The sequence below is a fragment of the Lissotriton helveticus genome, chromosome 4_1, assembly GCF_964261635.1.
Source record: "Lissotriton helveticus chromosome 4_1, aLisHel1.1, whole genome shotgun sequence".
Taxonomy (NCBI): domain Eukaryota; kingdom Metazoa; phylum Chordata; class Amphibia; order Caudata; family Salamandridae; genus Lissotriton; species Lissotriton helveticus.
In genome coordinates this window covers 1927179792-1927197839 of record NC_136063.1, presented here as the reverse complement: position 1 = coordinate 1927197839, position 18048 = coordinate 1927179792, and the positions used below count along the sequence as shown (strand labels likewise).

Below are 18048 nucleotides of genomic sequence, written 5' to 3'. Positions count from 1 at the left end.
CACATTATTAAAATCAAGGCGAGTATAGTTGAGTGAATGGGTATGTGAGTGACTGTGTAGGTAAATAAGTAGGTGTGTGAGTAGCTGTATTGGTGAGTGTGTTGCTGTGTGACTGGCTGTACAGATAAGTGACTGGATGTATGGATGGCTGTATGGGTGAATGAATGGTGTGTGCGTAGCTGTATAAGTGAGTGGGTGTGTGAGTGGCTCTATGGAAGAGTGAGTGGGTGTTTGAGTGGGTGTGTGACTACTGGTATGGGTTTGTGAATGGTATGAGAATAGTTGTGGGTATGTGTGAGTGGGCATACAAGAGGTTGTATGGGTGTGTGAGTGGCTGTGTGAGTGGCTCTGTGGATGATATAATCAGTGATGTCATTTGAGATGTCATGAGTGATGTCATCAATGATGTCACTGACCATGTCATGAGTGATGTAATATGTGCTTATTTTGCCAGCTCAAAGAGTCCAACTCATGGCCAAATCCTTTCGCATTTGCCAAACTGAACCTTCACTTGATTCTGCCTTTAGAAACTTCACTTACTGGCACCTGCTAATTTAGTTTCCTCTGACTCCTTCGGAATCCTTAGTTTAGTGTTAAGGAATTTCCCTTCAGGGGAACAGAATCTGAGTGGATTTGTGTTTGACTATCTTCAAATCACTTTCTTTTGAAATTGCTTTAGATTGTATTGAACTATGCTTTATGAGGTGCTTTATTGGTTTATGACTAATTTGAATGATTTGAGTTTGCAACTTTGCTAATCTTCTAATAATCCTTCATGATTTGCAAATCTACTCGTCTTTACATTGAAGCCTAACATGCCTCATTGCTGTTAATGTATTGTTGTTGAATGGATGTTAAGCCTCATTTCTAGAAAAAGGTCCATTTACTCAAGAGCAGCTTGAACATTGAAAAGCTCCAACGATGTGCACATTTCCATTGTTCATCTTTTTCTCTATTCATTGCTGATAGGTGTTATGATGCCTACAAAATCCTCTGTGTCTCTACTGATGTTTCATCTGGTAAGTATACATTATGAGGAATATGTTATGCATTAAGTGGGCCTCAGCAGAGACAAGATATAAAACCTTTATTATATACTCCAATAGGGCTCCTGTCTCTTTTTCTTACTAATACAATTTTGACCGATAACATTAATATTGGCCCTAGCAGCAAGATGTTTTAGGAACTTTTGAACAAAGTTACAGAATCCTGTTGCTTGTGAGTACTCAGCCCTATCCCAAACCGGCATCAACTAGTAATATTTGAGAAGCTAGCTCCTTTTATTAATCTTATTTTTATTTCTAAGTTTGCTCCTTGTCTCTTACCATAACCGGCATTGACTACGCTACATTTAGTGCCATTTTCTTACAAATGTGCCCGATCACCAAAAGGGTTTTTTGATTAATCCATAATTGATTATTGTAGAGAATATAGCCACCTACACACTAGACTGAGACGGGCCTCGAACCTGTGTCGCACGGTAGCACACTAGTATTTACTAGTACTCTCTTAAACAACTTCACATACTGGTTTTCAAACACTCCGGTATCTCTACAAGAAAGGAAAATAGTTCAAATACAGCAATTCTACTAATTTTTTTAGATAAATACAAACATCAGTCATAACTACCGGTGCCGGGCCTTAAACCAGCGTCAACTGGGTTAACAACCAGGAAGTGAAGCCACGTCAGGCGGCCATTTTTGAAAGTCAGCGCCCTAGCATTTACTCGCACGTGCTTGACTATCAGGAAGTCACCGGATACTTAACCGAGTGACTGCAATGGGTTAGTGTTTGTCAGAGCCCCGGGTAGGCAGCATAAAGGGTGAGAGAGCAGCTTTGATGATGTGAGTACAGCATAGCCGGACCCCCGGGCAACGAGAATTCACAAAGAGGATGAGAAAGCCTCTTCTAATTTTTACTCCGAAACCCAACATCTTTTCCCTTTTAGTGTGTGACTACAAGCTGCTCTCCCCTCCTGTGTAAGGCTCATGGGGCCCTAATTAGGCTACGGACATGTATGGTCCTATTTATTTCTTCACTATCTCAATTTAAGTGGCATACACAAACTGAATCACCCTGAGTAACACCGGGAGAACTATGGAATCCAGAGATATCTCACGAATATGAACCCAAATAGAGTGTGTGCTTTATGTTATATGTATTGTTTGTCAAAGTCCGTCTTTACATATGGAAAAAAGGGCAGCACAACATGCTCAGATTATGAAAGCAAACCGTCATGCACAAATGAGAAAAATATATCAAGTTTTCTTTCCACTTATTTGGTGATGCAGATATCAGATGAGTCTGTGATTCAGTAATAACCAATGTCATGTTTTTATTTTATCTTTCCAGATTGTGTAGATGTTATACCAATTGGGTATTGTATTGATGCATGTCTAAATGCACATTGGTCCTTTACACTGATCAGGGTGACCGAATAGGTTAACCAGGAGTGTTAAGAGAGATCATCTATCTTGGTCCTGAGGAAAAGCCACGGGGAAGGCTTGAAACATGTAGACCAAGGAGACGTCCACTCATTATAGTGCATATTTCACCGCCCCCCATTTTAAAAATACCAGCTATATGAATTAATAAAGTGTAGGTTCCACATAGCAAGGTATTTTTTAAACTCATTCTTCCTTCTGACCCTTCCACTCTCACACCATCACATAGTATTACTACACAAAATCGTTCCGAGCGTCTCCGTCGGCCATAGCACACCACGTCCTGCAGCAGGGCGGGAAGAACCCGATGATGAAGCATGCTACCAAGGGACCTTTTGGTGTATGGAGGTTATTTTAAGAAAACTTATCGTTTTCCCTAAGGAAACTCAACATTTATCTCCTAGGTAATACTTGTAGCAATCACTGGAAGGATAGCTGTTTTCTGAGAGAAAGTTTCCCATGAATGAAGGGTGGACTACCCTTGCTTTTTCATAATTTATTAAGGAGGCTGAGTCCACTACTACCTCTTTTTCCCTCTTTTGTTCTTTGAGCTTGTGAGTACCCACCAAACTTCTAGCAATATTGTGTTTCACCCTGTGCACTTTCAGGGTTGGCCTTTAACTCCATTCCTCTGCCAATAGCATGTGGGTCTACCTAAACTTAAAAGGCTAAAAAGACTGATTTACATCCTACTTCAAAGGTCTGGAAATTCCTAAAGAGTGGATTTTATCAGGAATACTCAAAGGAAACCGATCTAAAACCAAAGACAACAGTGCAGTGATCAAAGAAGGGAACTCTAAATAATTCTCCACTACCTTGTCATGCTGCTGAAGTGAGCTCCTCAGTAGATGTTAAATTAAGTGGCCAAAAAAAGAGATAGCTGTTGCATTTATAAGTCTCGTGTACCGGCAGTTTGGACATTCCTGCATTTGTGATGGCAAATGTCCTTTTACACTGTAGCGTGATGGCTCAATGAGTTACGTTGTCACTGTTGACATCTGTGTGCAAGCTGCAAGATGCATCTCGGATTCCGTATAGGCCCAACTTATCACTGCAACACCATTATATTGCCTAATCAAAACATCAAGAGCAATATCATGAAAAATTTTCATGGGTGCAAAATGGAACTGCGTGACTAATTTGAAATAAATCTTTCTGTTACAGTGCATCATACACATGCATTTAGTGCATGAGTCCTGCATAAGGTCTAGAGATTTGGAGCTTGAAAAAATAGGCTAGGAAGCACCACTCAGGAATAGATTGTGTGGCCTTGTTACAAATGGGGAGATGGGAGTACTTCCCTGGTGGCCCCCACAGTACCTTCTTCCCAGCAAGTATCTGAAAGTGGACCGTCCAACATACCCATGCATCTACACAGTACCCAAAGTACACAAGAAGAGCACATTCCCCCCAGGTAGACCTATTATATCGGGCATAGAAGGTCCGACTGAGAGAATTTCGGAATATGTAGACATATTCCTTAAACCACTGGTAACACATCTCCCATCCTTTATAAGAGACACAAAGCATATCCTGGGCATTATGGCAGACCTAGGCTGGGAAGAGAACATGCTCATGGTTACCCTCGATGTAATATCGCTCTATACCAGCATCAAAAGAGACATTGGTCTAAGTGCAGTCAAGAAAATGCTTAGCAGAAGAACGGCCAGCTCATGGCTACACACGGAAATGATCATGGAAATGATAGAGATAATATTGGACAATAATGTCTTTATCTACAAAGATCAATGGTACAGACAAAAACAAGGAGTTGCCATGGGCTCCAGGTTCTCGCCTTCGTATGCCAACCTAGTAATGGGTTGGTTTGGGGAGACGAGAATCTGGTGTCATTCAGGCACAAAATGGAATGATTCCATTTTATTTTGGGGCAGATATATTGATGACTGTATTATGATCTGGACAGGCACAACTGACAAACTGTGCAGCTTTCTTACATATCTGAACAACAATGATCTTAACATTAAATTTACCATGGAATATAGTAACATCAAAATACCTTTTCTTGACGTGGAGTTCTATATACATGATGACAAAATCCACAGCAGACTGTATCGTAAACCTACAGCCTGCAACTCATTACTCCATGCATCAAGTGCACACCCCTCACATCATATTAGAGCTATACCATATGGGGAACTTATAAGAACACGCCGCAACTGTAGTAGGGATGAGGAATTTGTAACCAACAAAAAAGCAATTCTTAACAGATTTGTAAATCGTGGTTATAACAAAAAACTACTGAAGGTGGCAGAACAAAGAATAGACAAAGTCAAATGTAGTGATACACTGAAGGAGAAGCCTATAGAGAAAAAGAAGGAAGACAAAATCAGAATGGTGACTGGTTTTAATAACTGGTCGGAAATCCTAAAGAAAAGCCTTAACAAACACTGGCACCTTCTAAAAATGGACACATCACTTACAAAACATATATCTACAACGCCGATCTTGACCTACAGGAAAGGAAGGACACTGAGAAACATATTAAGCCCTACGTACCCTACAAAGAGAGGTAATGAAACATGGTTTAACAAACACACAATAGGGTTTTACAGTTGCAGTAACTGCAGTGCCTGCAAATGGGCTTGCAAAATGAAAACTGAATTTGAAGGACCGGACAAAAAACAATATCAAATCTATACCAAAATAAACTGTCTGTCCAAATACATAATTTATGCTTTGGACTGCAAATGTGGGAAAAGATACATAGGCAGCACCATAAGAACACTGAGGGAAAGAATCAACGAGCATATAAGAGCTGTAAAACAAGGAGACATGAGATACCCAGTGGCTGCACATATGTCAATGTGTCCCGCACAAACGACAAACCGATCATTTGAATTCTTCGGAATAGAACACACACCTAGACACCCAAGGGGTGGTAACAGAGAACTAACATTGAGACGCAGAGAGGCCCAATGGATTATGAAAATGCGAAGTGTAGAACTGGGCCTAAACATTGACCATGAGCTACACTACTTCCTAGGAAGATAAGCATACATAACCCATAACGCATGATAATTACTTACCTATAGGGGATAATGAATTATTTAACAACAGGATCCCCTTTCTCCAAAAAAAGCAATGTAAAGGATTTATGATGCATTTTGACTAGTCTTCAATATGAATATAGGAAGTAAACTACCAAGAATGTAAGTCAGATATAACAATTCTGATAGGTATTTACATACTCAAATGTCAGTAACCTAAACTTGTACTGATCCTTATTAGATGGAGAGACTATTAGACCACCAGTTTGATTATGTAACAGTTTCTTTCACACTCTTAGATACAGAGTACCACCTTATGCTTGCTGATTACTGATTACTAATTCGATTAGTTCACCACCACCTTCAACTACTTTTGAATCCACTATGTTACCCATTAGGCTAACACATGACCTATCAATTAATCATAATATTCAGTTATTTAAATTATCCTTATCAATAGTTTAAGTCCTTTATACTATGGTATTATATAAAAAAATGTTTTACTACAAGCATGTCTAAAATATACTAGTAAATAACCGTGTTTACAGCTAATATATCTAAATAGTCTCAGATATTTGGGACTTTATCATTTACTCTGGTACAGAATTTTACACCACTAATACTTACTTCGGTCGAGATTATTATATGTTCGGGTAAAATGACACTTTACTAATAAATGAAGAATATATTTCATTTATTCTCCCCTGATAAAAAGAATACGTGTTTTGCTGTTTAAAAACATCAACAGCATTAAGAACTAATGACAAAGTAACTCTTTAAAATGGCCGCCACATCTACTCATAACTTATCCGATTTCAATCTGACGTCACATCCCACGAGGCGTAAACATAAGCTGAATGATTAATCACTTTCCATCACTTGCCCGGAGTCGAGAATACAAAATGTTTGGGTTATTTGTAGAACATTTTAATAATAAATTAAGAATATATGTTCATTTATCCTCCCTTGATAAAAAGAATATGTGATTTGCTGTTTATAAACATCAACAGCATTAGGAACTAGTGCCGGAGTAATTCTGTAAAATGGCCGCCACATAAAACCTTTGCTTATCCCATTTCAATTTAACGTTACATCCCACGAGGCGGAAACGAAAGCGGAATGACCAATCACTTTCAATCACTCGCCCGGAAATGTAATTACAAAAACCTGTAGCAAGCAGAGCTAGGCGTACTCGAAAAAATACACTTCGGATGAACGGGGGACAGATAAAGTGAGAACAGATAGCAGATCGCATGCGAAAGGTAAGACGCTAGAGAGATTAACCAGGCATCGGCTGGTTACTAGGAGTCTTTGATAGAACGTGCTTAACACAAGTTACAGATAATACTTTAACAATATAGCTATTTAACGTTTTCGGTAGATCCCTATGACTTTTGTCACTTACTATATGAATCATATTACAGACTTCAAATGAACATCGTTCCCGTTATAATCACGTGATAGAGTTCATTAACTAAATATAATTTGATGGGGATTCTCACAATAGAAACAGTTTAGGGTTGAGCACTTTGCTCTAAGAGAGTACCCACCATGCGCTATTATTTTCTAAAATCTAATTTACGAACGTATATAGCTTCTAGCAGACTTCAATCAGTGCAACAAGTAAAATACGCAATTTTACACCCTTACAGCCACTAATTCATTCTGGATACTAATAAGAAGACTCTTTAAAGATATTTGAAGTCCCTCGTAGAACCCCATATGCGGGTTGGAATTATCACCGCATGAAACGTAAGTGAAACTGTATATCCATGATTCACCCTAAACAGATAAATAGCTATTATCCATATGTCCAACTACAATATTCGTTATACTTGTTTACAGACATGAAAATACAGATCTGGATTTAAGTACCATTTTTTTATTGCGACAATATTAACACATTCTGCGAATGATTTCCTTATAAATCACTCACAACTTACTTGTAAGTCACCTCACGCTTAAAAACAACTTAAAGATGAACTAATAAATATGCACGTAGTCTCTCCACCATAAATTAGGCTCATAGACCTTTCTGAACTCTTCAGAGGTACATTCTGTGTTATTTTAAGTGAAACAATTTAAATGTAATACTTCAATTCTGTATCACCACCGCGTATTACAAGCACCTTTACAATGTTGTTTAACTCACGGTGAGGGGCATCTCTAACAACCTTTTTAGAGATGGATAAAGGGTGTTGAAACTAAATAGAAATAAGAATCCTTTTATACATCTTTTTGATACTTAGCATATGGTTCTGTTTTTGTTTTTTGCTCTGTACAGCCTTGAAAAAGTCGTGGGTTACATTCCCAATTACGACGAAACACGTGTTGGCTGTGTGAAGGCTGTGTGAAACATTATCCAGTCATCAAGAATAAAATTTGGATCTGATTTACAAGAATAAGAAGACTTTTCTACTTTTCTAAAAGAACCTGTGGAAACACTGATATATACGAACTTTATTATAACTATACGTGTGCTAGGGAGTGTTGTGAATTGTAAGCTGTAGCTAGTATTTTAAGGAAACTTGGTTCCTTTTACCTTTTAGCACCGTAAGATAAACTCACATCAAATATATTGTGTCACGTTCTAAGAGGCGCCAGAAAACCTATAACAAACCACTGCGAAGTTTAGACATTCTTCCCAGCAAGTGGAGCCTGCTGTTGCTGGGGAGAGACTCTGATGTGGCCCTCAGAAGCCCTCTCCTTGGCAGCACAGCTCGCGAGCCCTGTTCACCTAGTCTCTCGTGATGACGAGGCTTCGCTAGGGGAATTTCTGACACCCAGGTGGTGAGATTGGTAGGCAGGGAGATGGTGCCATGGGGCGGCCCTTTTCCCTAAAGGGTTGTACATTGTGGTCCCCTTGCTGGGGACCACAATGGGGAATCTCCTTCGGAGCTGCTATGATGTGGCTCTGGTCATCACCCCGGGACTTCCCTCAGCACTGAGATGCAAAAACCCACGCTGGTCACCTAAAAGAAGAAGCGCCTGACACGCGCTGGTTTTTGGAAGTTTAAGGGGTGCTAAATATGTACTGACCCTTGTAAACTGGGGACACTAGATGGCGCTCAACATGCACTAAGGGAGGCCATGAGTCATCAATCACAGCTCCTCATGAGAGCACGTTGCTGCCAGACTCACAAAGACAGAGTCTCACAGCTGTGGTGCTCAAGATGTAATATTTTATGGCCTTGAGATTATAGTAACAGGGGGCAAGTCAACTGCCCTTGGAGAACACTTGGGGCACAAAGAGGGCAGCAGGCAGGCAGGCCAGCATATAAAGTTACTTTGCAGAGTGCCACTCCTCCAGCAGCCCTGTAGGCAGCAGGCCAGTACAGCAAAGCAAGTAGTCTTAGGGCGATTTCCCCCTGGCAGCCCATCAGTCCTCTGGCAATGTGCAGTCTGTAGAGTCAGCAGTGTCTGGTTACAAGTCCCACGCAGTGTCTATAAACATGGGGTCTGATCCCCCCAGTACTCATACTCAAAAATGTCTTTGATGAAGGGGTGACTTTAAAAGAACCCTCTAGAGGTGGACAACAATACCTTTCAACCCAGCACTGCAGCAGACGATCAGTAGGTGGTAAATCAGCCATTTGTGTGAGGGCAGGACATAGCCTATACAAATGTAAAGTGTCAGGCTGCAAAGCACAAAGAGTCATAAACACAGAGAAATGCACACTTTCTAAAAGTGCCATTTCTAAAATAGTAATGTAAAATCCAACTATGCCAGCAAGCAGGATTTACCACCACTATTCTAAGCATGCCAAACATGGCAACCCTACTCCTTTCTGATCAGCAATTACCACTTTAAAATATATAAGGGCATTTTCAATGCTAGTCTATAAGAGGAGTAGTCAGTGAAAAACAAGATAGGCTGTTTGCCACTACCAGGACCTGCCAGATATAAAGGCACATGTCCTACTTTTTACTTACACAGCACCCTGCCAATAAGGCTACCTAGGGCCTACCATCAGGGTGACCTGTGTGTAATAAAAGTGAATTTTAAGGCTTGGCCAGTAGTTTTAAATCTCAACTCAAAGTGGCAGCAAACTGCACACATAAGCCCTGAGAAAGGTCTGAAAGGCTACATTTGTGGGCGGCACAAGCAGTGCTGCAGGCCCACTAGTAGTATTTAATTTACAGGCCCTGGATATATGGGATACAACTTTACAAGGGACTTACAAATAAATCAATAATGCCAAACAGGGGTAAACCAATCATACTGTGTTAAGAGGAGACAGCACATGCACTTTAGCACTGATTAGCAGTGGTTACATGCCCAGAGTCCTAAAACCAACAAAAAGAAGGTCAGAAAAAAGTTTGGGTATAAACCTGCAAAAAGGGCCGGGCCAACAGGTCCAACAGGTCTCTTTTATATCTCATGGCACCTGTATCAGCTGTTACTGGGCCCATCAGAATTAAAGTGACAAAATAAGTTTCACCCACAGACACCAGCTGCCAGGCTTATGTCAAAATCTCCAGGGAAATTGAGGGATAACTGGCAGAACAGAGACTGGAATTCCTGGTTACCCTGATAATTCCACATTTCCGAAAGGAACCTCGGTTTTCAATCTGTAATCACTTGTATCTCTGGTGCTTAATGGTACCTGTGGTATATGTAACTCCATGTGGAGCGTGGTATTAATGGAGCAAAATCAAAGGAGCTTTAATGAGGCCTTCAGTGTTTGCAACTTAGTCGGCCTGCAGCTCATACACTTCCTCGTAGTATTACAGTGTGTTCTTTGAGCAGAATTCATGTTAAAGCCCCTGATATTTAAAATACTTCAAAAAGTATCAGTTTATGTATTTTCAGCCCAAGTTATCATTCATATAATTAGAAGATACAAAGCTTTTACTTTATAACTCGCTGCATTTACTTATTCCTCTTACATGGTCTATATGGAAGGTCTATATGGAAGGCACCCTCCTCGATTCCCACTCCGAGGAATTTCAGGAATTGGTCCAGACTTCCAGTGGAACAGTGTACCAGTAATCTTATGACTTCTAGACCCCTTCCTAATGGGGATCCTTCCGCAGCCAATAAGGAATATGGCGAGTGGATTCTGACTTCCCTTGACGCCACACTTCAGCTTCGAAAAATGACTATGAAACGGTCACGGAAGACCGCCCCCTGGTACTCAGCTGAACTTAGGGGAAAAAAACGACATTGTAGGATATTAGAAAGAAGGTGGCGATTGGAATACTCCTCTTCTGATAAAAACGTATACAGAGAGGCGATAGGAGCCTACAAACGAGAGATAAAAAGTACTCAAACAACCTATTTCACAGGACAAATCATGCGGGCAAAATCGAAACCTAAAGAAATTTTTCAAATAATAAAGAGCCTCACCAAACCCCCTCTTCCCCCCGCGCCCACTGAAAAATCGACGGCCCATTGTAACGATTTGGCAGAATTCTTTTTTCAAAAAGTGCACAAAATCTATGTATGTTTTACCGCGTTGGACCTAGCTCCCTGTGCCCAGGAACGGCCAATGCCATCAGCAGCTTCCCCTCAGGCCCTAACAACCTTGGATCATTTCCCTTTACTAGAACAGGAGACCCTTGAATCACTAGCACGGCAAGTAAATCCAGACCCCCCAGATGCATTGATTTCGGTAATTCATGTTGTTCTCCCCACTATTATGAACCTTCTTAATGCCTCCATATCTTCCGGCATAGTCCCTTCCACCTGGAAGCAAGCCATGGTGCGCGCACTTTTGAAAAAAACGAATTTAGACCCTGGCAACCTCAATAACTTTCGCCCCATCTCCCTGCTTCCTTGGGTGAGCCAAATTCTCTAGAAACATATTAACATACACATCATGGATTTTCTCGAGAGCAACCAATTGCTTGACGCCACTCAGACGGGCTTCCGCCCTAGACATGGGACTGAGACTGCCTTATTGGCAGTCACTGAGGAAACCAGAAGGATTTTGGATCAAGGGGGATCAGTGTCAGTGGTCCTCCTTGATCTGAGCGCAGCATTTGACATGGTCAATCATGATACACTGCTGTGTCGTCTCTCTGATCTGGGAATATCAGGGAGGGCAATAACCTGGCTCAAATCCTTTCTGAGCAACAGGACCTTTCAGGTCTTTGAGGGAGATATTTCTCCTCTAGTAAACCCCTGAGCTGTGGCGTACCGCAGGGGTCATCTTTGAGCCCTGCTCTATTTAATGTCTACATGAGACCACTGGCCGAGGTTGTCCGCCCATTTGGTATTAAGATCGTTACATATGCGGACGACACTCAGCTAGTGGTCTCCCTTGCCCAGGAGGACGGCCAATTGGCACAGAGTGGGCTAATGAAATGTCTGGAGGAAGTAAACAGCTGGATGACAACATCATGCCTTAAGCTTAACGGGGACAAAACTGAGTTGATATTTCTGGGTCCCCCTACAGTAACTAACATCGACTCCCTATGGCCCCCAAGCCTGGGCTCACCACCTATTCCTAAGGACAATATGAAAAGTCTGGGGGTATGGTTGGATAAGTCCCTGACTTTCAATACCCAGGCGACCAAGCTGTCTGCAACCTGTTTTGGCCTTCTTAGGATGTTGAAAAAAGTCCTTCCTCTTTTATCTATGGAAGCCAAGCAGATAACTATTCAAGGTCTGATCCAGTCTCGATTGGATTTTAGTAACGCTCTGTACCTGGGTGCGCCTGATTACACACTACGGAAATTGCAGATTATCCAAAACTGCGCTGCCCGCACGTTGCTCAAGCTCCCGCGCACAATGTCAGCAAAACCTGGACTCAGGAGCCTACATTGGCTCCCGGTGCGGGAGAGAATCTCCTTTAAAGCAATATGTATCTCTCATCAAGCCTATTGGCAAAGTGGCCCGGCAATCAGCCGTGAGCTGATTATACCGTACCATCCTAGCAAACAACTCCACTCAAGCCAGGCCTTTTTGGCCACAGTCCCCAGAATTAAGAGAACTAGAGCTGGTGGCAGGATGTTCTCATATAACGCCGCCAAGTTGTGGAACCTGCTCCCCTTTCAGTTTAGGGCTAATCCCAATCTGCTTTCTTTCCGCAAGCAACTAAAGACTTTTCTTTTTAATGTAAATAACTAGCTCTCTGAGCTGACCGCTTTCAGCAGGTAGCACCACTCTTTTGTAGCGCTTGGACGCCCCAGGGCAGCAATCGCGCTGTATAAATCCCGTTTTCATTTCATTTCATTTATAAATAGTTCTTCATTTCAGTCACCATCAAAGATAACAGACACTTATTAGTCACTGTTAGACCTGGCACCATTGACGTGGGTCTCTCTTCCATTTTTCGCTTTTGTCTCCTCTGTGTTAGCTGGTATTAGATGCTCTGGGCGCTGTGCCAATGCCTTTCAGTGCCACAGAGCAAATGTACCCTATTGTAAATTGACCCAAGGAACATGATAGGAAAGCCGAATCTAGTATGCCTGAGCTCACAATATTAAAGTGCATCTTGTAGTGAAGATTATTTTTATATTCCGTGGTTGAAAATACCAATAAACAACAATAGGTATTTTCTTGCCTAAGCCTTCCTGTGGGTTCTGCTGTTATGTGTATTGGCTGTCTGGTTTTGGAGGGACAGGTCAGGCTGAGCTGGACCTAGATTGAATAGAGAGATCTGCAGTTGGAGTGTGGGAAGGGGTGACCCTTTGATCTGAGCATCTCTGTGCCAGGCAAGGTGAATAAAGGCTCCACCTCCCACTGTGCGTCTGATGGCAGATCCCCTCTTCCTGAAAGGCAGGATGCAGCCTTGTAAACAAAGTGCTCCAGGACGACACCAAACTGGTTCTGGCTGGGTTCAAGGGTTGTGACTTTTGAGAACAAACTGCCACATGCATCAACAGAACAAATTGCGATTCCTAAATAGCAATTTTTAAGGAATCGCTATTTAGGAATCGCAAAAGCCTATGCATGTAGGAATCGCTATAAAAATAGCGATTCCTACACATTCCTTAATTGCTAGTCGCAAATTGCTATTCGCAATTAAGGAATGCTGTCCCATTCGTTCCCATGGGCCTCCAGGCCCATAGGAATGAATTGGAGATTGCATGAGCAATTTGCGAGTACCAGCAGGTACTCGCAAATTGCTCATGCAATTTCAAGGGTACAAGGGTGTCAAAACGACACCCTGTTGCACCCCTGAAATTGATCTGTGCTTATAAGTTGCACACACACATGCCCTAAGGGCATGTGTGTGCCCAACATGAAACTTTGAAAAATGCACTAATGTGCATTTTTCAAAGTTTTTGCAAATTACCATGAAGTTCAACTTCATGGTAATTTGCTATTCCTATTACCGAAATTGCTAATTTTTTAACTTTAATGCATTGCATTGAAGGAATCTCAATTTGGGATTCCTTAAATGCAATTGCAATTTAAGGAATTGCAATTTAGAGATTCCTTCAATTGCGATTTTTGCATTTGGGATGATGAATCCCAAATGAAAAAATACCGGTCGCAAAGGGGCAGACTATGAGCATCTGCCCGTTTGCGACTGGTTTTTCATTTGATGCATGAGCCTGAAAGACTTTTTGGCATATAAGCAGCTGTGCTAAAACCCCTACCCGGGGTGTTACTTCTGGATGCGAAGACAACCCCCTGTCCGTGTAACTAGAGGGAAAGGACTTTGAAACTTTCATCCATCTTGCTGAAGCAACTACCCAAGGGCCTGATTTGAGCTTGCCTCCTGCTGAAGTCTCAGGGACATTGGACTTCACCCATCAGCCGCCTGGATTCCTATTTGAGGGGGATTCTACTTGCAGGTGAGGCCTCTGTTGAGAATTTCAGAGCCTCTGGTTCTACTGCGGGGAACACGGGCTGAAAGTCATCATTATCGCTATTGTGGGCCGCTGCAGCTGAGGAGCTGTTGCCGCTGAGAGCCCGCATTTGCCTGTGTTACCAAAGTCATTTTTAGCGCTATTGTGGCCTGCCACAGCTGAGGAGCTGTTGCCGCTGAGAGCCTGCATTTGCCTGTGTTACCAAAGTAATCGTTATCGCTTTTGTGGGCTGCCGCAGCTGAGGAGCTGTTGCCGCTGAGAGCCCACATTTCCCTGTGTTACCAAAGTCATTGCGATCGCTATTGTGGGCCGCCGCAGCTGAGGAACTGTTGCCGCTGAGAGCCCACATTTGCCGTCCTAAGAGAATCATCGCTATCGCTACTGTGGGCGCTGCAGCTGACAAGCTGTGCTTCTGAGTGCCCGTCCTAAGATAATCATCGCTATCGCTTGTGGGCCTCTGCAGCTAAGGAGCTGTGCCGCTGAGTGCCCGCATTTGCCGCCCTGAGAGTATCATTGCTATCGCTACTGTGGGCCGCTGCAGCTGAGGAGCTGTGCCGCTGAGTGCCCGCATTTGCCGTCGTAAGTGAATCATCACTATTGCTATTGTGGGCTGCCGCAGCTGAGGAGCTGTTGCCGCCGAGAGCCCACATTCGCCGTCCTAAGAGAATTATCGCTATCACTACTGTGGGCCGCTGCAGCTGAGAAGCTGTGCTGCTGAGTGCCCGTCCTAAGAGAATCATCGCTATCGCTATTGTGGGGCTCTGCAGCTGAGGAGCTGTGCCGCTGAGTGCCCGCATTTGCCGTCGTAAGTGAATCATCACTATCGCTGTTGTGGGCCACTGCAGCTGAGGAGCTGTGCCACTGAGTGCCCGCATTTGCCATCGTAAGTGAATCATCACTATCGCTGTTGTGAGCCACTGCAGCTGAGGAGCTGTGCCGCTGAGTGCCCGCACTTGCCGTCCTACGAGAATCATCGCTATCGCTATTGTGAGCCGCTGCAGCTGAGGAGCTGTGCCACTGAGTGCCCGCACTTGTCACCACTTTGAAGATCTTGTTATCTCCTGCGTGTGCCGCTGGGTGCCGCCTTTAAACCCCATCCCAGGATTATTGTGAGTGCATACCGCGGACCGCTACAGTTGGGAGCTGTGGCCGCTGCGAGTACGCCTGTCATCACTGCAGCTTCCTTGTGAGGCTGCATGCCGTGCCCCTTTAAATCTCAGGTACATTGTGCATCACCAGGTCACGTGGACCCCGGCCTCGTTCCACACCCTTTTTGAGTGCCTATATTGCTTTTGAAGTAAATCTGTAATAATGTGCATTGTGGCTACTTGAGCGCTTTAGCCTCGTGTTTAGTCTATATAAAGATAACATATTTTTCTATAACTATTTGTGGTGTCCGTTTGTAGCATCTTTCCTGCGGTATTGTGTATGGTCATAAATGCTTCACACACTGCCTCTGAGATAGGCCTGTCTGCACGTGCTACGTTACCACATGGTTGAGCAGGGGTTATCAAAGGGTGTAGGCCCCTTACTCTGACTTAGGACGAAGGATCCCTATATGGACCCTGGCGCCAGCCACTGCCAACTAGAGATCCCCATTTCTAACAGTCACTATTAAATTTTAATTGAGCACCATCACAAACAACTTTGCAAATACTTATTTTTCTATAAAGGATGTGTATGTGTCAAGGAAATATCATCTATGAAGAATATATCTATATCTACTTTTCATGTTAGTAAAATAATCTGCTTTAAGACAATGTATAATGAGCTCATGTCAAAATATAAAGGCTTACTCTCATCGCCACATATAATTTGACTATGTGAGTCAAATGATCCAGGGGCTTCATTTAGAGAAGGCTCGTACAGAGACATCCACTACAAAATTACAAATGCCCAGACAATTCTTCTTTTCACTGCTCTCCCAAAATGAAATAGTGACAGAATGCAGCATTTTCGATGGCATAACTGTGGCCCGCTCAACCATTGGGAATGCCCATCTGATGGCATGACAACACTGGGAATTGTGGAAGGCAAAACACTCAATTTAGTAAACCAGCTCACCACTATGTTTGGCAATTACATACTTTGCAAAATCACCATGGTTGGGCTGGTGGTCTTGGAAAGAAAATTTAGTTCAATGAGAAAACTATTGATGGGGTGGAAAATAGGGGAAGTCAAAGGAAAAGAGGAAGCAAAGGGATGGCGGCAGTGGCGGCTGCAAAACTAAAGGTCTCAAGGATTGAGTTAGCGTTGTTTTCACATGGCAGAAAAAGCCCCACTACCAGACGCGGGCCCGAGTGGTGTGGCGAGGTAAGGGGGGGGGGTATTTCAAAAGACGATAACGAGGGAAAATGAATTATTTATTTAATTTTCTCTTGTCATCCTCTGTCAAAATCCCTCCCCACTTCTATTACCTGCACGGGCCGCGGCTGCCCACTACCTGTAGATTAGGAGTCTTACACACTTTAACTCCACGAACTTTGACGGATAAGATAATGTGGAACATTCTTGGGAAAAACCAATGGGGATCTGGCTTGCAGTTTCAGTTATAAATCAATACTACTAGCTTTGCCAAAGCTTTCTTAAATGCTGATTGGTAAAAGTGGTCCAGCGAGAGCAGCAGGGAAGGATGCACTGAACGTTAACGACATCCTGCAACAGCTGCAGGGAATCAGCAGGGCACACTGAATGCTAGACATGTCTTGGTAGCACCACTCACAGAGATCAAAGGATCCTGCAGATGCAGCGAATGTCATCAGAAGCTTAGCAGTAGCTTCGCACTAGCTTTCTGAACTTCTACTAAGGTTCACATGATGCTGGCACCTTCTTCCTTTCCGCTATAGAAATCCAATTCTCACTTTCACTTCCCAATTTAGCTAGAATTCGCTTCAATCTGGATAATTTGCATTCCTTACATACTGGTTATTTGCATTCAGTACTTTTCAGGGAGCATGAACGCCCCAACCTTGTCCCTATAATGATGCTTTTGATTAATATTTGAAAAGCTTGATGAGTGTAATCAACTAATAATCTGAAAATAAACCTTCATGGTTGTAAACCATCCTCTTAGTGGTTATTATAGATTTGTGATGATTTATTGAAAATGAAATTGGCTTCTGAATGCTAGCTCTCCTTAAACATTTTAAGTTGACTACCGAAGGTCCAAACAACCAGTGGGGGAGTCTGTTCGATAGCTACACAAAGAGATTGATGTTCAGAGACCCCCGCTCCATCATTTGTCAAGCTATTGCTTTCATAGGTAAGTAGTGGACTAGAAAATAGATGACAGGTATGCAGGTTTCAAATTCACTCATTAAAAAAGCAATAGGTTTCACATCAATATTCAGCCAGACTACAAACTCATGGCTGGTACCAGATTCTCATAGTCAGACTATCGCCTGTCATTTTTCTGTTTACAAAAATATTGCTACATTTGACTAAATAATAGAAAACCTACATCCAATGGGACATATAAGGGATGCTTATGTCAGACAACAGTTCTTTATACGATATTCTGACATACAACCATCTGGCCTTATCTACACAGTGGAGAAATATTTTTGGGTATTGTTTCATATACCATTTGAGAGGTTCCTTGTAGAATTGTCATCTGAGAAGGAGCCTGATCCATTGGACACTGAAGAGGATGAGCGAGACTTCAGCGACTCTGGTGCAGATATCTGCTGCCATGCTAGCGGTTTGTGCATAGATCCAATGTGGGTCAGCCCACTCCAGCCTGAAATGAAAAAAAAAGGCTTGGTTACAATTGCAAGCTTCATTTTTTATAGTACAAATTCTGGGTTATAGTGGTAGATGTGATTTGTCCA

The 18048-nt window shown here is 42.6% G+C and overlaps 1 protein-coding gene across 4 annotated transcripts in view; it reads right to left on the bottom strand.

The window, feature by feature from the left end:
• Positions 1 to 18048, bottom strand: part of ADGRG4 (adhesion G protein-coupled receptor G4) — a 1842483-nt gene that overhangs the window by 77883 nt on the left and 1746552 nt on the right. For all 4 annotated transcript variants that reach the window (XM_078688599.1, XM_078688601.1, XM_078688598.1 and 1 more), the window contains exon 26: positions 17802 to 17957. In XM_078688599.1, the coding sequence (XP_078544725.1) occupies positions 17802 to 17957 (156 nt within the window). The remainder of the gene's footprint in view (positions 1 to 17801; positions 17958 to 18048) is intronic.